The sequence below is a fragment of the Phyllostomus discolor genome, chromosome 13 (genome assembly GCF_004126475.2).
Source record: "Phyllostomus discolor isolate MPI-MPIP mPhyDis1 chromosome 13, mPhyDis1.pri.v3, whole genome shotgun sequence".
NCBI lineage: Eukaryota > Metazoa > Chordata > Mammalia > Chiroptera > Phyllostomidae > Phyllostomus > Phyllostomus discolor.
Window position 1 is genome coordinate 71,515,179 of NC_040915.2, and position 23,230 is coordinate 71,538,408.

The 23,230-nt window shown below is 39.1% G+C and overlaps 1 protein-coding gene across 1 annotated transcript in view; it reads right to left on the reverse strand.

Moving 5' to 3' along the window:
- The window catches only part of NCAPD3 (non-SMC condensin II complex subunit D3), a 57,880-nt gene that overhangs the window by 13,582 nt on the left and 21,068 nt on the right, over positions 1 to 23,230 (reverse strand). Inside the window, exons 14-24 of the mRNA XM_028528227.2 lie at positions 19,786 to 19,859; positions 19,104 to 19,238; positions 18,073 to 18,293; positions 11,805 to 11,996; positions 11,259 to 11,356; positions 11,044 to 11,159; positions 8,249 to 8,356; positions 6,102 to 6,216; positions 5,900 to 6,007; positions 4,676 to 4,914; positions 3,442 to 3,521 (exon numbers count right to left, since the gene is read on the reverse strand). Of these exons, the coding sequence (XP_028384028.1) occupies positions 3,442 to 3,521; positions 4,676 to 4,914; positions 5,900 to 6,007; positions 6,102 to 6,216; positions 8,249 to 8,356; positions 11,044 to 11,159; positions 11,259 to 11,356; positions 11,805 to 11,996; positions 18,073 to 18,293; positions 19,104 to 19,238; positions 19,786 to 19,859 (1,486 nt within the window). The remainder of the gene's footprint in view (positions 1 to 3,441; positions 3,522 to 4,675; positions 4,915 to 5,899; positions 6,008 to 6,101; positions 6,217 to 8,248; positions 8,357 to 11,043; positions 11,160 to 11,258; positions 11,357 to 11,804; positions 11,997 to 18,072; positions 18,294 to 19,103; positions 19,239 to 19,785; positions 19,860 to 23,230) is intronic.

Here is a 23,230-nt window from a genome sequence, read left to right on the forward strand (position 1 = left end):
CCCTAATCCGGTCTCTCTCAGGTTAGGACTGGGGGCTCAGGCCCATTTCCACCAGAATTCTATCTGAAACTTGAGGCAAGCTATCTCCTGTCTCTGTGTCATCCCAGCTGCCACCCAAACCCAGGCCCAGCATGGCCCGTGGCCCTGACTTCCACCCCATCCCTGTCTGTCACTGTGTGCTCCTTTCCTGCTGACCTTGCTTCCCAGGACCCTTTTCTGGACCTGGGGTCTACCCTTGTGCTCAGCAGGCCCGGTTCCATGAGGGGTCAGGCTTGGACCCCTCCAGGCTCCCTCCTCCTCAACAACAGCCGTGGACACAGCCTCTATATGGCTGTGCAGGGGAGGCCACCCTCCTCCCCAATCCCACAGCCAGGGCATGGGGACCATGCTCCCCCAAGGGCATTTTCCATTTACCAAATGTTCACTGAATGTCTACTCCACTCCAAGCTCTTTCATGGGGCCAGGGTATAGTATCCACAAAAATCTCTGCCCCCACCCCCAACCAGGAAGTTCATATGCTAGTGGACAGACAGATGTACACACAGTACAAAAGATGTTGTCAAAAGTGCTCAGAGAAAAAGACAGTTGGGGGAGGATGCAGGGAGGGGGTAAGGGAGGCTTGGCCACTGGTAAAAAACAAACATGACTTCTTTACCTGGTTCATCTAACAACACATAGCCTTTCTCTTGAAGCTCCTGCCATCTGTTTAGGCCTCTAATGCTTGGTAACTGCTTCTTAATTTTCTTCATTCTAAATCCTAACCTCACAGCTGTGGTCTGAATGTTTGTGTCTTCTGCCCCAAATTCCTGTGCTGAAAACCTAACCCCCAAGGAAATGGGGACTTTGGGGGTGACTAGGTCACGAGGACAGAGAGCCCTCGTGAATGGGATTAGTGCCTTGTAAGCAAAGCCCCAGAGGGATCCTGCGTCCCTTCCGCCATGTGAAGATACAAAGAGAAGTCTGCAGAGAGGCCTTCACCAGAAAACCAGCCCCTTGGCCCCTGGCTCTCAGACTTCTGGCCTCAAACTGAGAAATCAATCTGTTGTTTGCAAGCCACCCAGTCTGGTGTTTGTGATAGCCACCCAATCTCTGAGAGCATTTTCAACGTCCATACAGATGAGCTCATCTAACCCCTGACTTTCCATCTTCTTAACTTCATCGACTCCAGTGACCCTAACATTTATATTGTCATCACTCTGTAGGCACACCCTGGAACACCCCACTTCTGATGTTGAAGAATCCACTTCCTGACCACACTCCCTATCCTTCGGCTCTGACCCCTCATCCCCATTCCACTTGTTCTACAAGGTCACTAGGCCTTGTACATCCTCAGCTACTTCCTTTTCTCCCAAATCACACAATCCCTGTCTTTACTTCCTTTTCTATCTCAATGGTCCATTATTTTGGCCAGTTTTGTTTTTGTTTTTGTTTTTGTTTTTTTGCCTTGAACCTCTCTGGCTCCTGCCTCCTTACACTTCTGCAGCATTTATCCAGTTAAATGGAAACAATCCACTATTACCTGGCTGTCACCTTGTGACTGCTATAAAGTACTGTACTACAAAGTCACCACCTATTGGGCAGAGGAGAAAATATGTCATACTATGTTGTAGCCCCCAAATTTTGTGTTCATTACCATATGGCCAATTAAAAATAGCATACAAATTTGCTCATGCCAGAATCTTTGGGAAATTCAATTGGACCAAAAATAAATTCAACAGGCTCTGCCACTATGGTCTCTTTGGAAGACAGGTATTAGCAGGTACATGTGGAAAGAGTACCGTGCCTAACGTAAGCAGACAGGCCTGACCCTTGGCCTAAACATAGGGGAACGGACTAGTTTAAATGACAGTTAGCAAAGCTGAAAATTGTGGTCCACATTTGACCACAGTTTGAGCAAACACAGAATCAGATCACTGGGAAGATTTAAAGGGGAAATATTAAAACATTGTAAGAGGTGCTGACAATCCTACTGTAGCGTAAACGCACATCTGTCCCTCCAATTCTGTTCTGAGTCGTGCTCTGATCACCTGCACAACTGTGTATATTTTACACGCTAACCAGTGCTCTTTCTAACACGTATGACCAGAGGCTGACAAAAGTGGGAGAAACAGAAGTGCAAGATAACCAATTCCCCTGCCAGGGTCACCATCTGAAAGCTCCCAAGCACTTCTGGCCGTGCCTGCTCCTGGCTCCATGTCATGTGAGGAGCCAGGGGAGCTGGTCTGGTCTCATGGCACAGAGCAAAGGTGAGAGGGGACGCACAGCAGTCTCAGCCCCTTTCCCAATTACAGAAACAAAGCAAAAGTAATAAGCTTAGCTTTTTGCTTCTGACTCTAGAGTGTATTAATTCAAATGTTAACCTCTATGAGTTTATTATATAAAATATTCCTCTTTGGAAAATTATACCTAAAGGAAACCAAACAGAAATCTTTCAGGGACTCAGAATAAATCACTGGTGACCACATTTAGAACCCAAGGGACCCATTATTATAAGCTATTTATAGTTAATGAACTTTAAGAAGAACTTTTCCCAATTGTGGTAATTTTTGCCATGGCATTCAATATCCTATTTTCCAATTGCAGGTTTTATTTATTTATTAGATTTTATTTATTTACTTTTAGAGAGTGGCAAGGAGGGAAAGAGGGGGAGAGAAACATCAATGTGTGAGAGATATAGTGATTGGTTGCCTCTCACATGCCCCCAGTGGGGAACTGGCGCACAACCCAGGCATGTGCCCTGACTGGGAATTGAACCGGTGACCTTTTGGTTCACAGGCCAGAACTCAATCCACTGAGCCACACCTGCCAACACACAGATTTGCTTTAAAAAGAATAATTCATACAAGATAGTAATCTAGGTTAGTAAGTCCTGTGAGATCGTTTTTCAAACCTTGAAAATAAATCTTTAAAAAAATTAATGAATGACAGGAATTAAGTGACAAATCAATTCCCTTCCCTTCCAATTCTTAAGAAACAGCCACTTCCAAGGAGCCTTGTAATTTGAATAGTCTATTTCATACTGTGCAGTTGTGTCTTAAATCCTAGAATTTTTTCTTAAAATTTCTGCACTTAAAAGAAATTCTCAACTCTATCAGGACTCCCATTCTACTGGCCTAGAAACCAGAAGCCAACAGTTGATGGCGGCTACTCTACAGTTTACCGTGACAAAGGCACTTCTTTAGGAAGAGTAAGCAAAGCCAGCAAATTTAGTCAATGCTGAGATTCTTCAATGGTCAATCTGAGTGAGTTTTTTAAGAACTTGTATGCGAAATAAAGCTTTGTTAAACGCTTAGTATTTTAAATATCTGTTAATTTTCTCGCAACTGTCAAAAGCTCACTGAATCCTAAATAACTCAACTTGAAGCCAGTTTTAAAGAAAAGAGATCTACTACAGACCAGAAGTTAGGCAAATCATTCAGCTGCAGGAGGGAGAAAATTTACCTGGCGATGTCTGGGTGTGGGTCTATCAGAGTGCTGACGAATCGAAAGAACAGAGAGCCCTTCCATTTCACAAATTCTTCCTGTACAAAGAGAAATGGCATGATTAAGAAGGGTTTCTGATACAGAAACCATGAAAGTATTCAGTCATAAACCAACTGGGAGCTTCCTTTTGCGTAATCATACACCTGTCAGCCAGTTGCGTTGTCTGCGGCGCATTAGCAGTTTGTTAGCCCTCAATTCCCAACCAACTCGGAGGCGCCTACTAGCCCTTAGTCATGAGAGAAGTGGGGGAATATGGGGGCAGAACAACATGGAATCTTCTACTGTTTTAGGACCATGACTCACAGTACACGCCTTTAGAAGGGAGTGCCCCTGGTTTCTGTGGCAGGTCATTATGAAAAGATGAGTACACAGAACATCCTAGAATAGATGCACATCTTTGTCAGATGTCCTCTTTTTAAAGATCAAACATCATTTCCCCTCCTCTTAGGCCTAACATGTTCTCAATGTGGAAAAGCTATCTAATGCTCTGCAGAGCTTTACAGCTCGGAGTTCTCTGACACACTGAGAGGTCTCGCTGGATCTGCAGAGCAACGCTGTGCTTTTGTACGGCAGTCAGGGAAACGCTGGGACCCTTACTTTACAAATGAGGACGTCACAGCCCCGGCTGGTGTAGCTCAGTGGATTCACCGCAGGCTGCAAACCAAAGTGTCGCAGGTTCGATTCCCAGTCAGGGTACATTCCTGGGTTGCGGGCCATGACCCCCCCCCCAGCAACCGCACACTGATGTTTCTCTCTCTCTCTTTCTCCCTCCCTTCCCTCTCTAAAAATAAATAAATAAAATCTTAAAAAAAAAAAAACAACCAAAAGACAAACGAGGATGTCACATCTGAAACACCACCCTGCGCAGAAGTCGAGAACAACAGAACTGGAACGAGAACTACTCGTTCACTGAGTGTGATTTTTCTCTACATGGCATTTATTCGCAAGAGTGAAAATTTATGCCACTTGACAGGATATCTGAACGAATGCCCAAAACAAATTTCAGGAAATAACAATCTGTTTAAAAGGCTGTACAAGACATTAGAAGAGTGATTATCTTAAACCAAAGATGAGGCTAATTATTTTTGGATTCTACTAGCAAGCAGCACATTTCCTATGCTACTCAAATGTTCCCTTAAACCAGAAGCAAAGCTGGAGGGAATCAAAGGACAGGCCTCATTCCCCTACGAACCTGCAAGAGATTGGTAAGCAAGATGAGCGTCTGCTTTCGGATGAAGGGGTCTGGATCCTTCAGACACATGGAGATATTGGGGACATACTTGTCCACCATGACAGTGTACCGGATACAGAGATCACACAGAACGATGACAACATTGTTGCGAACCGCCATGTCTTCGCAAACCTCCAGCTCTCTCACGAGGGCCGGGATGCTCTTCTTTGCCAGATCCTCGTGCTGTAAACACAGCTTACCTGCCGCAGAAAAGAGGAAGTCACAGCTCTACTCTGTCCCAGCAGGCACAGGTGCCTGCACTTTCCCTGTAGATGTGCTGCTATGGATTTTATTTAATCAAGTTAAAACACGTCAATAATCACAAAAAAAAAACCCCACAAGGGAAGGCAGACCCATATTAAATATTAGAAAATGCAAAATAGCTCAAGAAAAAACACCTCCCCCAACCCTCCAGGACATATATTCCTTCTCTATAGCAAAATTATTTTCCTCTTAAAGTCAGCAATTGAATTTTGGAGTTACCTACTTCCCTGGAAAATGACCAATAAAATTAACAATGAACTTGAAATTTGAGCTAGGTAATTAGGAAAGAATGATAACTCATTTATTTTGCCTCTTTTTCACAGGAGAAAGGCTGTTGTTGAGTTTTGTTTGTGTGTGCGGGGGGCGGGATTGTGTGTGTGTGGCCTATGGAATATTTTGCTCTTAAAAAAACCATTATTACAAAAACATTCATGACTCTTATCCAACATAAAACAATCACAACAGAGAAAAAAAGAATGAAATTATAAATAGAGGTTAGTGTTTTCAAGGTTAACACCAATTTGAGTTCATGAAGAAATACACTTACTAACTCATCTACCAGTCTGGAAAGTACCACATAAACCGTCTTTTATAAACTGAACTCAGCACAGTGCCTGGCACACAGCACTTGACTAACAGACTTCATGGTGCCATGTTATGAGTATAAAAAGATAAATACAGGGACAGGAATAACCGTCCCAAATTAACATAGAAATAAAAGCGTTCTACAGGGAGTGTCTTGAGTCTGATGTCTTGGGCAGACCAGGGTGCTCCTTTCAGAACTGCCTCAAAATTCCCAAGAACTGGAATAAATGTGTGCTCAGCACTATGCAACCTGTTACTGGCTTATTTAAGACAAAAAGCCACCCAGGGAACAAGACTGCACAAGTGATGCTCTGCCCACACGCTCTTCTTACTCACCAAGGGTAATGATGGCGTGTGCTCTAATCACGGAAGGCATGACAGAGCCTTTGAGCCGGGAGAGTGGCTGAGAGGCCGGGGCTTCGCTGCTGCCTTGAGAGGGGGTTACTACAGGGAAAGGAAGAAGGCCTTAGTGACAGGACTTCTAGGGCTCCCCCAGGCTTCAGACCACACCTGTAGAGGATGATGCTGAGTGCCTTACAATGATCTGCGTCGGCAGAAGAAGCCAGAATGGACTGGATCAGAAGGAAGGCTCGCTTCTCCACTCTGGCGGGACAGAGCTGGGCTATATCTCCTAAGGTAAAAATATACTTCACCTGCAAAGAAAATTGGTTTGCAGGAGAAGTTAAGCAAAAGAAAAGTTAACTCAAGCAAGACTAAGGACACATCAATGGAGTACTTTTTTTTTGTCCTCCGAGTTTAAAATAACTTTTTTTTTTCATAAAAATAGCCATTTTAAAAACTCAGTCATTACTTAATAAAATTAATCAAATATTAGGGTGACCAAATGATTCTATCTAGACTCTTCTGCAAGTAAAGCAGGGTGCTGCTCACACTGATGCTGCGCTAGCTGGCATCAGCCTGGACCACTGTGGGCAACCCAGAGCACAGAAGTACTACTGCTCACAGTCCCACCATCCGAAGTCTGAATCTTTATTATTTTTTGTATGCAACTTTCTTTTCAAAGTATTTTTAGTCACATGGCTTTATGTTTGCTTTTTTAATACACTTACCAATCATGCTATTTGAAGTTTGCAATTACTACTTTCAATATTAGCCATCCTTTAGGGTCACACAGACAACAAACACATTTAGTGACTATGGCAGTACGTTACAAACTATGGGTGGCCTCGAAATTTGTTGTATCATCACACTGTTAACAAACACGTGTGCTGTGTCTAATCCTTTGCTGCTGCTTGCATTAGTGCTGACGAACACCTTTGTACTTTCAAGAGTTCTACTTCCTCCAAAGTGACATCCAGTGTTAAAGAACATACGAACTGCTATACATTTTAAAACACATTTCCAAACTGTCCCTCAGATTAGTTTACTATCTAGACTCCTACCCCAAACTTCGAAGTACTGCTTCTTCACAATCCCACTGCTGTGTGTTTATCAGGGATATTCGGCTTAACAGTCAAGTAATGCTGCTTTTGGTAATCCCCAAAAAGGTTGATGCTAAAAAGTAACATGTTAAATAAAGGCTTATTTTAGATTAAGAAAGCCAATAAAAAGTCTGTGTTTTAAAAATCCTGAACATATTATATCTGTTAGTGAAATGAAGAAATATTTAAAGAATGAAGTGAACAATATGTACAGGGTAAAACTTCTTTCTCTATATTTTGACTAAAGTGTAGATTTTGGTGACATATTTAACAGTGAAAAAAAAGCCTTAGGGGGAAATACTGACTGGTCAGAATAAGCATTTTTCAGCCCTGGCTGGTGTGGCTCAGTGGATTGAGCACCCGCCTGCAAACCAAAAAGTTGCCAGTTCGATTCCCAGTCAGGGCACACACCTGGGTTGTGGGCCAGGTCCCCAGGTGGGGCGTGCGAGAGGCAACCAATCGATGTCTCTCTCCCTCTCTTTCTCCCTCCTTTCCCCTCTCTAAAAATAAATCAGTAAAATATTTTTTTAAAACGAATGGCCTCTACTGAAGGACATAACAACAACAAAAAAAGCTCATTATTTTCTCTATTGAACAAGTGTCAAATGTTGGAATCAGAATTCCCACAATGTATTGCTATTGACAGAGAGCCCCTCGCAGCAGAACATGGGCTCCGCATTCACTGGTTCACAGGATCTGGGGCGCTGACCCAGCTCCTAAAGCAAGGATGCATGCCAGGCAACTTGCTGCTCCAAAGTCATCTGTGTTTTCAATTTTCAAATGCCTCGTTTTATTTTAGACATTACTTTAGAACCACTCAGCACTATTCCCTAGTCCTATAGTCTAATATTTAAAAAGCTCAGCAGACACATTATAATTTTAAAATCAAACCAATGAAAAGAACAAAAATTATACGCTTTATTATTGTCTCACCTTACTTACTATTTCTAAGCCTGACTCTGCCATGGGGACATGACACTTACTGTTTTCTCTGTTGGACCAGGTATTGAATAGGATTTAACTGCAGAAAGTATGCACTGTCAATTTCCCCCCCAGATAACAAGTATGAAAGAAAAAAATGGATAGGTCATCAATAAAAAACGCTCCTAAGAAAGGAGTAAGCTCTAGGCTAGGAAAACCCTTTCTTGCTAATAGTATTAGAAATATACACTACAAAGTCATCTTTAAAAACACCTCAACTGACATAAAGAGAAAACAATGGCTAAGAAAAGTAGTTACTTACCAACAGGTCTTCATCCATATTCCCAGCACCATCTTCCTTCAGTACAATGTTGGAGAGGCAATGCACACAGGTGGAGAGGACATCCCCACACACCTGGTTCAGTAGCTCCTGTGGCAAGTCATTATGATCCAAATATGTTTTATTCCAATTACAGTTTACATTTAATATTATTTTGTATTAGTTTCAGGTGTATAGCATAGTGGTTAGATAATTATATACTTAAACAAAATGTTTCTCCCCAATCTTTCCAATATCCACTACATAGCTATTACAATATTATTGACTATATTTCCTATGCTGCCTTTTAAATCCCCGTGACTATTTGATAACTACATTCTTAATCCTTTCACCTTTTTACCCAGTCCCCCACCTCCCTCCCCTACATCAACAATCAGTATGTATGAATCTTCTTCTGTTTGTTCGTTCATTTTGTTTTTTAGATTCCACGTATAAGTGAAATCATATGGTATTTGTGTTTCTCTAACTTATTTTACTTAGCATAATACCCTCTGGATTCATTCACCCTGTCACAAATGGTAAGATTTCATTCTTTTCTTATGGTTAAGTAATATTCCACTGTGTAAATGTACCACTGCTTTTTTATCTGCTTGCCTATTGACGGGTGCTTGGGTTGCTTCCATAGTTTGGCTATTGTAAATAATGTTGCAATGAACATATGGGTGCAACTATCATTTTGAATTAGTTTTTGTTTTTTTCTGATATATACCCAAAATTTGGAATCACTAGGTCATAAGGCTGTTCCATTTTTAAGTTTTTGAGAAACCACAGTTTTCCATAATAGCTGCACCTGTCTGCATTCCCACCAAAATGCACAAGGGTTCCCCTTTATCCATATCCTCACCAACACTTGTTCATTGATTTACTAATGATGGCCATTCTGACAGGTGTGAAGTGATATCTCATCACAGTTTTAATTTGCATTTCTCTGGTGATTGGTGGCATTGAACATCCTTTCATATGTCCATTGGTCATCTGTTATGTCCTCTTTGGAGAAGTGTCTATTCAACTCCTTTGCCCTTTTTAAATTGAGTGGTATGAGTTCTTTATAAATTTTGGACATTAACACCTTATCAGATGTATCATTAGCAAGTATCTCCTCCCATTTGTTAGGCTGTCTTTTGTTTTGCTGATTTCCTATGCTGTGCAAAACCTTTTTAGTTTGATGTAGCCCCATTTGTTTATCTTTTTCATTTCCCTTGCCTGAGGAGATATTTTAGGAAAAAAAATTGCTAAGAGATATTTTACTGTCTGTTTTCTTCTAAGAGTCCTATGGTTTTGAATCTTACTTTAAGCCTTTCATCCCTTTTGAGTTTATTCTCATATATGGTGTAAGAAGGTGATCCTGGTTTTTTTTTTTGCATGTTTGGTCCAGTTTCCCCAACACCATTTATTGAATAGGCTCTTGCTTCCTTTGTCGTGTATTAATTGACCATATAGATGTGAGTCTATTTTATGGGCTCTCCATTTTGTTCCAATGACGTATGTGTCTGTTTTTGTGACAGTATCAGGCTCTTTTGATCACGATGGACTTGTAGTATAGTTTGATACCAGGGAGCATACCTCCAACTTTGTTCTGCTTTCTCAAGGTTGCTGTGGCTATTTGGGGTCTTTTGTGTTTCCCAGTAAATTTTTGGTGTATTTGTTCAATTTTTTGAAAATCGCCACTGGTAATTTGATACAAATGGCACTGAATTGCTTTGGGAAGTATGGACATTTTAACAATGTTAATTCTTCCTATTCACGAGCATGGTATATGCTCCACTTACTTGTATCTTATTCAATTTCCTTATTCGGTGTCTTACAATTTTCTGAGTACAGGTTTGCTACCTCATTGGTTAAGTTTATTCCTCAGTATTTATTTTCAATGCAATTATAAATGGTATTGTTTTCTTAGTTTCCTTTTCTGGGAGCTTCTTTGTAGTTAACTATCTTTCTCTTGCTGCTTTTAAGATTCTTTGTCTTTAACCATTGTCATTTTAATTATGGTGTGTCTTGGTGTGGGCCTCTTTTGATTCATCTTGTTTGGGACTCTCTGTGCTTCCTGGACTGTGTCTTTTTCCTTCATCAGGTTAGGAAAGTTTTCAGCCATTTTTTCTTCAAATAGTCTTGCAATTCTTTGTTCTCTCTCTTCTCTGTTCTGGTACCCTCCCCCACAACCCATGATGTGAATGTTGTTATGCTTCATTCTGTTCCTGAAACCATCCTCAATTTTTAAAATTCTTTTTTCTTTTTGCTGCTCTTATTGGGTGTTTTCTGCTATCTTGTCTGCCAAATTGCTTATCTGATCCTCTCCTTCTACTACTAGTAGAGTTAGTACTGCTACTGATTCTTTCAGTAGTATTCTTTCAGATATGTATTCTTCATTTTGGACTGGCTCTTTTCATGTTTTCTATGTCCTTTTTCAATGCTTCCTACCCCTAGGGAGAATATCACCTAAGAAACATTCTTAAAATGAGGGTAGGTGTAAAGGGGAGGGTACTCAAAGCTAGCACAAGCACCTGGCCCACAGCTTATTAAAAGACACCTTTGCAGAGCTCCCTACCCAGGGGGTGACTTTGTAAGGGTACATCTTTAGCAGCCAATTTCTTGGAAAATACCAACTGCTTGTCGTATTAACTGTTTCCTTTTGTTGTAGTAATAGCTGCTGGGGACCACCCATCCTTGCAAGTTCTCTATAGAGAGCTCTTCTCAAATTCATAGTACTCTCAAAAACTAGAGTACTATGTCTACTAAGTACAAATAATGACGAACATCCAGGAGAGTTTGTAGTGTACCTGTTCTTCTGCAGGTGTCTCTGCACACGCTCTACAGAGTCTTTGCAAAGTATCAACAGCTGAGCTGATCAACTCTAGAGACCACTGGAATCCATTCAGCTTACACTTGACAACATCTAAAAGGGAAGTCAGAATCCTTTAAATTTAACTGCTTCAAACACATATACATAAAGGGAGAGGCAATGCCTTTTTAAGATTCTCCAATAGACACTCACCAATCACCTTGTCCCGGGTGTTCTTTGGAAGATGCTTTGCAACATGCCCAATAACACACAGAATATGTCCTAAGGTGTCTGAATTGGGATTCTGTTGACTAAGAAAAGGGCAGAAGAAATATCATGTAGAACCAAAGTAAACGTTACTGGCAACAAAATACTTTTCTTCTGGATTATTAACACCAGGCTAGCGTGGTTTGGGATTCACATTGAAAGAACAGTAAGGCACTTAAAGAACTTGGACAAAGAGTAAACTGAAAGCTTGAAAGTGATTCTTTTCATGTTTGTTTTTAAGTCTGAAGTTAAAGAAAAGATCTGTGTATACACATATTTATAAAATAGTCCATTTCTTTAAGACATGAGCTTTTTTATAAACATTTAAAAATTGTTGTTTAAGTACTGTGTTCTGCTCCCCCTGCCCACCCCTCCCCACCACCCCCGGCCTTCCCACCTCCCTCCCCTGTTTCCATCCCCCTTGAAGACATGAGCTTTATTGCCAAGAATCTTTCCTGTGCCCATCAGGAGCTCAGTTGCAAGCATGCAGACCTGCTGATTTTCTCCCAGGACTCCATGACTTTGGTGTAGTCCAGCTTGGGGGATGTGCAAGCAATCCTGGAGAGCAGCATCCAGGCTGGTGCAGAATGTTCCGTGCCAGTGTGGGATATCACATTATTTATAAAAGTAGATGAGAATTTATCTTTCTTGGACCAAATATAAAAAGCCTTATTTAAATAGCGGCTGGAAAAGAGATGAGAAAGCAGAATTGTAACTATAAATGTCCAAAACTGTGGAGAGTAGCCCCACTGGTAAAAAAGGGCATCAAGTTCTGCTGCTCCAGGCTCCTCTGGCACGTGACTCACCCACAGAGAGGTTCCTAGTTAGGAGCACATTTGATACCAGACTAGGTATTGTTTCCATTTTTATTACACAGAATAAGCTATATTTACAGAAAGTACTTACTTTAAAGCAAAGAATAAAATTTCACAATTCATTTGAGAACCTTCTCATCCTCATCCCCTCCAAAATTTATGGGTCATACAAACATATGGGTCATGTTACCAAAACAAACACATCCAGAATTTATAAAGTTTTAGTGACAAAACATGTAGACACTGTTCTTTTTTTCAATGAAGGATTGGAGAGAAATGATATCCTAGCATTTAAACACAGTGATATTAATGAGCTAAAATTTGTTATGACCTGCCAATACCACTCAGAAATACATATTTCCCAAGCCATTTAAAATTAAAACAAAAAAATGCTTGTAATGTAGTAAAGTTTGTATATGTCACTGTTATTTTAAATAATTTATTTTCCTTCCTTCCATAGCACTGAATGAGATCTTAGGACTTGTGAGAGAAATGCAATATTACATATTAAAGTAAAGAGAAAAAAACACTCCTTCTTCCAATGAATTTTTCTTAGACTGCTAGGAAAACACACACACACACACACACACACACACAGTAATAAGACTTTCTCATTAAATGAAAAAACAAAAAATTCTCAAAGTTTGCAAAAGGAAACTAACAAAATAAGCACATCTACTCATAATAAGCATATGCATATTAATAAATGGCTTTATTAATATATTAGCTATTCATTAAAAACCTATCCATATATATCTAGAGTTTTACTTAAGATACCTTACAACATCTAATTTTTATCTGATGGCTGTCCAAAAACAAGATATGTGCAATCAACAATATTTTAAAATTTATTAATAAGAATGACACACAAAATAAGTGATGTTTGCTATAAAATCAGTTTCTCCGAATTTCAAATTTGGCTCCTCTCTAACAACTCACCCCTCCACATCAGCTGAGCAGCCCCCAGAAGTCTTCCCAGTTTGCCCCTCAGTCAGCTCTGCAGGTGATTACAAGCCATTCCCAAAGGAGTCAGAAAACGATTCAACAAACAGTAACCTAGTTCTCTTGAAAAGCACTGCTGACCTCTATCCTGTTTCAAAACCAATGGACACTCTTCAGTTCCTGTTTTACATGGCCTCTACCGGCCACTCTTTTTGCCTCTTCTTTCCCTTCATGAATCCCTTTTCTTCTAATCACCTTAATTGCAGATTTTGAAAAGCTCTATTCTAATCCTCTTATCTACAGTCTAACTCCTTCATTAGCAGGAGGTCTCCATTCAGACCTGCGAAAAAGCATTGCAAATATGTATTTATAACCGCATTTATAATGGGATTTCCATCTCCAGTCCTCCCTTGCCTCCCTTCTCCAATGGGCCCTGCCTCAGCTTTCCATATTTCAGTCTATGGCAACCCCATTGAGCGGTCATTTCAGCGAGAATTCTCAGAGCCTTCAGGCCTGTAAGCCTTTGCTCTGCTACTTTCTGCCTGGAAAACCTCACTATGGTTGGCTGCCTGGTTAATTTCTGTTTATCCCACCTCTGGAATTTCTACTTATTCACCTCATGCCACCATCTCTAGGTTGCCTTCCTATCTAAAAAAATAAAATAAAACAAAAAATCTGTTCCTATAACTCACTGTCTACTAAAATTGTGAATTTATTTTGTTTCTTTCTACTAGACTGAGCAACTTGGGCAGACCCAAGTGCACTGATTTCCTTCAACCTTCACACCAAATCTTCACCAACTCTGCACTCTCACCTGTTACAAAGCTCTGTATGTAGCCTGTTCTTTCCATTTCTACCACCTTCACCTTGATTCAGGCCCTCATCACCTAACTTAAATCAGTTTGATGACAGCCCGGCTTCTCAGATGATAACCTTGTATCTTGGTCATCGAATACTTAGTCCATGTACTATGCTTCCTCAAATAAAATCCTGTATTACTCCTCCACTTAAATTCATCAATGCCCTCTGAATCCCCTGCCCACCCTGTTTTCTACCTAAGGTCAAACTCCTTAGCATGCCACCTTACATCGCCCAGTATCTGGGCCCTGCTTACCACTCCAGTTTCGTTTTATGCACTCCCAGAGAGCGCCATCGCCCTGGCCACACTGAAATCCTGTGGGTCCTCCTCAGTAGACACTACTTTATGTATGGCTTCACACTGGCTCTTTCTTACCTTTGCCCCCTTATTAACCTCCAACATTCAACTCAAAGATCGTCTCATCTGTGAAGTCTCTTTTCCTGAACATTTCTTGATATTCTAGTAATTTTGTTTGTTAAAGAACTTATCATGAGATTTTGTTTATAAATATTAACAGGACTCTACTGCACTAATCCTACCACTCTCAATAATTCTATTTTTTAACTGATTTCCTAGCTCAGTGGCACTCATATTTTTTCATCACAGCAACCTTTAAATTCTTTTTAAAAATTTCTTTTATTTTAATCATTGTTCAAGTAGTTTTCTCCCTTTAATTCCCATTCTAGCCCACCCACCCTAAATTCTTAAAAATTACTGTCTACTTTGAAATACTTTTGTTTGTTAGAAATTAAATTGCCATGCTACAAATTAAAACTGAGAAATTTTAAAATATTTATCAATTTATCTAAAAATAATAAGCCAATTACATGTTAACATAAATAATGTATTATTTTATACAAAAATAACTTTCTCAAAAGAAAATAACTTGGTCAGAAGAATGGTATTGTTTTACACTCTTGTAAACCTCTCTGCGGTCTGACGTGAATAGAAGACAGATGGATTCTCATTTCTGCCTCTGCATTTAGTCTGTTCCAATACCATTACACGGCTTTTGGAAAACCACTGTGCTACTCTGAATGAAAGTGAGAAATGCATACAACATCTTAATATTACGATAAAAACCACCTGAGCTCAGGAATTCAGCTTAATTTGAGAACTGATGCCCTAGCTCACTTCCTACAGTGGCTATTCCAAAGCTTCTTTACACTTGTGCCCCTAATTCTACCCCTTCCTTCCAAAATTCAGGCAAAAATATTTTTTCCTCAATTATGGTCAAATATATGTAACAAAATTTACCATTTTAACCATTTTTAAGTGTAGTTCAGTGGTCCTTAAGTACATTCACATTGTTGTGCAAGCCTCCATTTCTAGAACTTTTTTATCATCCCACACTGGAACTTTGTATCCACCAACACTGACTCCCTACCACCCTTCCATATCCCTGGCAAACCCCACTTTACTTTCCGTCTCTATGAAGTTTGACTATTCTAAGTATCTCATATAAGTAGAATTATACAATATTTGACCTTTTGTGTCTGGCTTTATCACTTAGGATGTTTTCAAGGTTCATTTGTGTTATAGCACACATCAGAGTTTCATTACTCTCTAAGGCTGAATAACATTTGATCGTCACACTTTACTTGCTACATTCATCAGTCAAGGGCATTTGCTTTTTTCCACCTGCTGGCTACTGTGAGTAGTGCTACAACGACACTGTTGTGCTGGGCACACTCTCTGATTATCACCTCACTGAGGGAAGGCCAGAAAGCTCTAGTGTTCATATTACGTTCTCTGCAAATTTCTTTCCCCATTCTCTGTTTCCTTTCATTTCTGAAGTTCTTTCCTCCTGCTTTATCAAGTGCATTCTTTTTCAGAAACTTTAGTAACTATCTCTTTCATTCATCCTCAGTATTTCCTATCTACTGGTTCTCTTTCCTTCTAATTTCCAAATATGAAAAGTTGTTTTCCCCCATCTAAAAATGAAAAAAGAAAAGCCTGTGAAGGAAGCTACTATACAACTTAACTACAGGTAAATTAAAGACCTAACTGTAAAAGGGGGAAAGAGACTGTCAAATTTCTAGGAGGTTGTAAGGGAGAATATCTGTAAGACCAAGAGGTAGGAAAAGGTTTCTTTAAAAATACATTAACCATAGAGAAAACCACTGACAAACTGAACTCACCAACAGACACCATTAAGAGAGTAAAAAAGGCAAATCATGGAGTGGGAGAAGGTATTTGCAATGCGTATAAAAATTATTTGTACACAGAATATATAATGAACACTTTCAGATGAACAAACACAAGAATGACAAATAAAAAAAAAGAAAAGGCAAGAGACCTGAGCAGACTGTTCATAAAGATGAGTATCTAAATACTAATCCATTTACGAAGAGCCTCAACCTCATTAGTTAACATGGCACTGTAAATTAAAACCCAATGAAATACTAGTATTCATCCACCAAAATGGCTAAATAGGAAAAAATGATAACATGCAGTGCTGGCCAAGATACGCAGCAACTGGAATTCTCATAACTACTGGAGCAAAATGTAAACTGGTACGACCACTCTGGAAAAATGTCTGGCAGCCTGTTAAAGATAAAGGAAAGCATTCTCAACAACTGTTCCTAGGTGTAATGCCCAACAGATTGCATGTGCACACATGTAATACCCACACATGCATGTGCAGCAAAAGTTATGTATAGGAACATTCATAGCAGCATTATATACAATAATCAAAAACTTGATATAACCCCATTACATATTAACAGTAGGATGGATAAATAAATTGTGGTTTATTCATAAATGTCATATACAGGCAGCAAAAAAAGTGAGTAAGCTATAGATACACACAATAACTTCAACGAATCTGCATTACATTGAGTGGAAGGGGTCAGATACACAAAGAATACATACCATATAATGCCACTTATATGAAGTTAAAGAACACAGAAAACTAACATGTGGTATGAAAATCACAACAGTGACTACCCTTGAGGAGGGAAGAAAAGTGATTAGAAGGGAGTGTGAAGGTGCTTCTTGGGCCTAGCAACATTCTACTTCTTAACCTGGATGGTGGTTGCATGGGTTTATTTTCTGTTTGGTATTTATTGATCTCATAGTTTATATGCTTTTCCCTGCATGTTATGTTTCAATACAAAAGCTTTTTTCAAATAGACCTCCTAATGACTTCTCATGAGCTGTAGTAGGCTTCTCCTGCTTTTTTTTCATGTATGTGAGGAATGTCCCTGCCTTTCATTATCCCAAAGCTTTAATATGTTGGGTATGTGTAGTGAAATATCCCTAAGAAAAGCAAAAAAGTAGTTGATTTTATCACTGGCTAACTTTCCCTCCCAGCTAGGCTTTCAGCAAAGCATATAGCTGGTACTGAGAAAATAACGAGAGAACACATTTTCAGTTACAGCTTTAACACCAAACTTACATAACTTTAAGAGATCACGTAATCCAACCGGCTGTTCTTACAAATCAGGAAACTAAGACCCAGAGCATTAAGTTGACTTGCCGGGGGGGGGGGGGGGGGGGGGGGGGACAGAACAGTATTTTATGACACTAAATCCCATTATTCTTTCTATTGTACAATTCCTTTATAACTACATGAAAACAAATAGGGAAGTATTTCTTGTATAATTTTTTTAAAAAAGGAAAAGGCAGCCATGGTAGCACAAACACAGACTAATTCCAGGATTGCTGCGGAACAGATTACAATTTATCACTCAGGTGCTCACTCCTCCCGACCGTGCTCGCTGCGCACTGGGTGCTTGACACACACCAGCAAGTGGGGAAAGTCCTGCAGTGCTCAGTCAGCCAACACAACGACATGTTAGGGAATGCTGAACTTGTGGAAACTAGGGAGTTATCCTTCAAAATCACAGTATTGAGGAAAGCTCGTACTAATACGCCAGAGCTGTTGGTGCTTTCTATTACGTGTGTATAAAGATGAAGATTTAAAACTGGAGAACACTCAGAGAAAAGTAAAGGAAGTGATCAAAGACTTCATTAAAAAGTCACCACAAAAATGCTAAGAGATATGAATTAGGTCAAGAAAAACAGACCAAAATTGATTTGTCAAATATACTAAGTAATTTAGAAAGCTTGATGACACAGAAATTTATTCATCAAAACCCTATGAGCCTTCTATAAGGAAAACAGGTCAGAAGTAACGTACCTCAATTCCTGGCTTTCTGTGCTAAGGAGACCAAGCAGTGCCCAAGCCAACACCTGGCCGTCATCTCCACTATGGAACTTACTGAAGTGCTTAACATTCTGCAACAGAAGCTGATCGAGGCACTCCAGGGCCTTCTCTTGCACGGTGCTCTCACAGTCCATCACCACGGGCACGGCCCCCCGCAGCCAGGCTTTCTGCATGGGGACGCATCCTGGGTGGGCCTTCAGGAGTTAAAATGATGGAGTCATAAAGAAGTCCGATGCTATTAACAGTCTGACTACAAACCAGTGAAGATGTGATCAATGTTTTGAGACATGTTGAAAGTAGTTGTACACACAATTATTAAGTAAACCATAAAAATTTAAAAAACACCCCACCCAGAATACTTGAACAATATGTGAAAATAAAGCTCAATCTCCAGTAACTGCAAATAAGTGTATATTGAAATTTTAAACTTCCAAAGACATTATTTTAATAGTAATAAATCAGCACTTTTTGGTAATTTAAGATCAAGAACAAATAATATTTATCCCAAGAAGTAATTAGAATAAATGCTACCAAGGAAAGTAAGAATATGCATTGCTTAATGCCTTCTTCCATCACAAAACAAAGAGAAAAACATGTTCTTAAAATTCTTCAAGAGCTAATTACTCTGGCAGAAGTAAATTATATGTAGGATTACTGGTTCTACTCTTCTGGCAATGTCATCTATACAGGCCTTAATGAATAAAAATTAATCTAGCCCTCTGGCCTAACCAAATTAATTTTAAAATTCATATTTCTGTGTGATACTTGGGTTGAAGTCAAGAAAGGCTAAACATTAGCATTCTCTAGCATAGTTCATAAATACGGTATATGAAATGCAATCTATCATATGTAATCAAAAGGTACTTCTTCCTTTCTCTTATACTGTATAATAGACTTGGTAGGATTTCTACCAGTCAACAATATTTAGCAACAAGCAATTACTAGGCTGAATTATTTTTTAATGCAAAATCCCATGCACTAGATCCATAATGCTTGTCCCTCACCATAAGGAGTTCAGTAAGAGACTGTAAGGCCTGCTTCCGGACAGACACTGCAGGGTCCCGACACTGCTCCTGAAGAACGGATAGCTCTTCTTTCATAGCTGAGACGTTGCAGTGTTTCAAAACACTCACCAACACCTAGAGGGTGTATGTAGAAAATGAAGTGATGACTTATTGCATAGTCTAAATGCAAAAAGACAAACTACAGACGTAAACTCTTCCTTCGAGTTTGCAGTTCTTAATATTTTTAAGGTTATTGATCCATCCCTCCTCCCAAGAGCACTCCACCCTTTAGAATCTAATGAAAGCTAAGGCTTCTCTCCTGAGAAAAGTTGACATACACTTTATATAAACAAGTATTTACAAACATTTTCAGTTTCACAAACCATATCGAAATCTGTCCACGGTCCCCAAACTAACAATCCCTATTCCAAAAAAATGAAATAAAACATAAATTCATGATTCTTAAAAAGCCAGCAACCCAGTAGGAAAGCTTAAAACCAGATAATCCGTCAGTTCATCTACGTAATTTAGGTAAAACAGGATCAAGATGACTGAATGTTAAATGAAGAGCAAATTAAGTAGCAAATATGGCAGGAGGATTTTTAAAATATTCTCATGCATTTCCAAGTTTTTAGTGCTTAGAAAGAGAACATATTAAAGACCACCTAGCAAAAACTCACACCTGGAGGGCAGACTTCCGAACATTGGTCTTCTCATCCCTGATTCTCTTTCTCAGCATTGCCATGACACATCTTTCTGTCAGGAAACACTAGAGTCGTTAGAGTCTGAGAAAGACTACACAGCATCTGACATCTCATCACACAGAACAGAGGAACTCTGAAAAACTGACTAAGCCTGTTTTATTTTTATTTATTCACTTATTTATTTTTAGAGAGGAGGGAGGGGAAAGAGAGAGAGGGAGAGAAACATCAATATGTGGTTGCCTCCTGTGCCCTTACCCTTACTGGGGACCTGACCTGCAACCCAGGCATGTGCCCTGACTGGGAATGGACCTGGTGACCCTCTGGTTCACAGGCCCAAGCTCAATCCACTGAGCTACACCAGCCAGAGCTAATTAGCCTGTTTTAAATCAGAGTATAAAATGAAGTGAAATAGAAAAAATTCAAATAATTAGATATTTGCAATAATGAAAAAGGCAAAATTAGTGGAAAAAAGGGCAAACAATTTGGAAGATTGAAAATTCAATTTTAAATCCTGGCTCCTATGTCTACAATTTTGATAAATTATTTAGATCTTCTATTTTGTTTAGTTACAAGTAGAAATATTTCAAACATAGGGTTTTAAAAGACTAAATAAAATAATATAAAAACATAAGAGCAACTTTAAAACTTTTAAATTGAAGGCCCCTTTACACTATTAAAAATTACTGAAGCTCCTAAGGGCTTTTTTAAAATGTGAACTACATGTTTTAATCTGAATTAGAAATTTAAACTGAGAACTATAAAAACAATAATTCATTTGAAAAAAGGCATGCCACTATAAAGAGTATATTTTAAATAAAATATAACTGTACTTTAAAAAAATTAGTAAAACAAATGGCGTTGCTTTATATTTTTGCAAATTCTTTATTGTCTGGCTTAATAAAAGACAGCTGGATTCTCATTTCTCCTTCTGCCTGCCATGTGTCACATTGTCATGTCATGGGATCTCTGGAAAACCTCAATTTATACTTGTGGGAAAATCAGAGTGCAGAAGGTACATTATTTAATGTCTTGGTATTATTAGAAAAATAGTATAAGCTTCAAGGAGATGTGTTGAAGGAGATGTAGGATTCCAAAACACATCTTGAGAACTGCAGATCTCTAAGAAAGCAAATCAAAAAATGAAGTACAGAGAAAATAAATGAAATTAAAACTAAGTTCCTTGAAAAAGGTAACAAAATTAACAAACTTTTTAAATTTTATTATTATTATTTCCAGTTAAAATCTACTTCTTCCTTTTTAACTTAATTTTTATTATATTTTGTCCATTATCGTTTGGTCCTCTCACACCCTCCGCCCCACAGCATTCATGACATTGTTGTCTACACACAAAGTTAACAAACTTTTAGACAGACTAAAAATAACAGAGAAAATTCAATTGCTGAAATCAGGAATGAAGAGAAGAGGGGAACATTATTACTGGCTTTACAGAAATAAAAATTGCAAAAGAATACTATGAACAATTTTATGTTAACAAATTAAGTAACCTAAATGAAATGGACAAATTTCTACAACCATATAAATTATGGAAACTGACTCAAGAAGAAATAAAGTCTGAATGCACTTACAACAAGTAAAGATATTGAGTTCATCAAAAAACTTCCCACACCTGCACAAAAAGCCACACATTACTAAAGAATTCTAGGAAATGTGAAAGCAAAAATTAACACCAATTTACATATGCAGATATCTGCCTCTCCCACTGCTCCTTAAGAAATGAACTATATTTTATTGCAGTCTGTATCTATGACTTCCAGACAAGATGGAGGCATAAGTAGATACACTGTGCCTCCTTGCACAACCAAAAGAAGGACAACAACAAATTAAAAACAAACAAACAAAAAACAGAACTGCCAGAAAATCAAACTCTATGGAAGTCCAACATTTCATTCAGACTGGTAGGAGAAGCAGAGATGGGCTGCAGGGACTCTAGGCAAGGCAGTGGCTGGAGGGCAGGGGCGGGCAAAGGGGAGGCTGGCAGTCTCACATTTGTGAGCAGATAAACTGGGAGGAACAACCTGGGAGGGAGACAGACCATGCAACCCAGGGTTCTAGCACAGGGAAATAAAGCCTTAAAATGTCTCATTAGAAAGCCTGTGGGGTTTGATGCATTTGGAGAAACTCCCAGCCTCACAGGAGAGTTCATTGGGGAGAACGGGTGGAAAGGTACAAGGAATAAGAAGCCTAAGTGGTAGGTACAAAATAGACAGGGGGAGGTTAAGAATAGTATAGGAAATGAAGAAGCCAAAGAACTTATATGTATGACCCATGGACATGAACTAAGAGGGGCAATGCTGGACTGAGATGGTGTACAGGGTGGAGGGGAATAAAGGAGAGAAAAAAATGGTACAACTGTAATAGCACAATCAATAAAATATATTTTAAAAAAAGGACAAAAAAACTTATCCAAAAAAAAAGTCTGTATCTACAATGCCTACCACAGATTAGGAGGGACCATATGAAAGTTTATAAGATAAACTAATAAATCTAATTATATAATTAATCCTCTACACACACATTCTTTCTTTCTGTGTCTTATCTATTTATCCATCTTTAGAATCACTTCTCTAAACATTATTTCCACAGACTCTGACAGCAGCCTCTGTGAATATGGAAGGCATCAGGATCAGAATGGGACATTTAGGGAGTTTGGTTAATTTCCACATCTTAGGCCATGCACCTATTTTGGAACAGAATTGTACAAGAATTCAGACTGCTTCTCATTTCTAATCAAGCATTTAGTGTTTTCTCCACTATTTTGTGACATGTCATATTACAGATGAAAAAGGAGCTCAAAACCTTATAGCTACACAGAAACAGAAGCCGAGAGTAGGCTCTGGGCCTATCCACTACCTAGAACAGGTTTGCTTTTTCCCTCCTGAATCACTTAAACCATCCCAGATTCAAAATCCAGTGAAAATGATCAGACATCACTTATGTTCAGCATCCTGGGGTTGGAGTCCGTGGAAGAGAAGGCCCCATAATCATTCCATACAATGTACATGACCCATTACAAAATGGTTCATTTTGTTGGTGAAGGGAAATTACAGACTAAATTCTAAATAGTCTTTTTCAGTGGAAGCCCAGGCTCACAGTGGCCAACCAGGTATTGAAAGTGGACTCTGGGGTGGCTGAATGGGATCCATGATGACAGGGAAGACACAGTAGTGAGGGACAGAAAACGGGAATTAGATTGGGGACAACAGTATTGTTCACCGCTGCCCCCACTTTCTTTCTCCAAACACAAATTCAATCTCTATTGTACTTTCCCTAGTAACAGGTTCTCTTTTTGTTCAATAATCCCAAGGAATCACAACAATAAACTTCAATAAGGAAACAAAATGTCTGTTAATATTCTCTTAAATGTTACAGAAATGGGTTTCATTACATACGTAAAATGTAGCT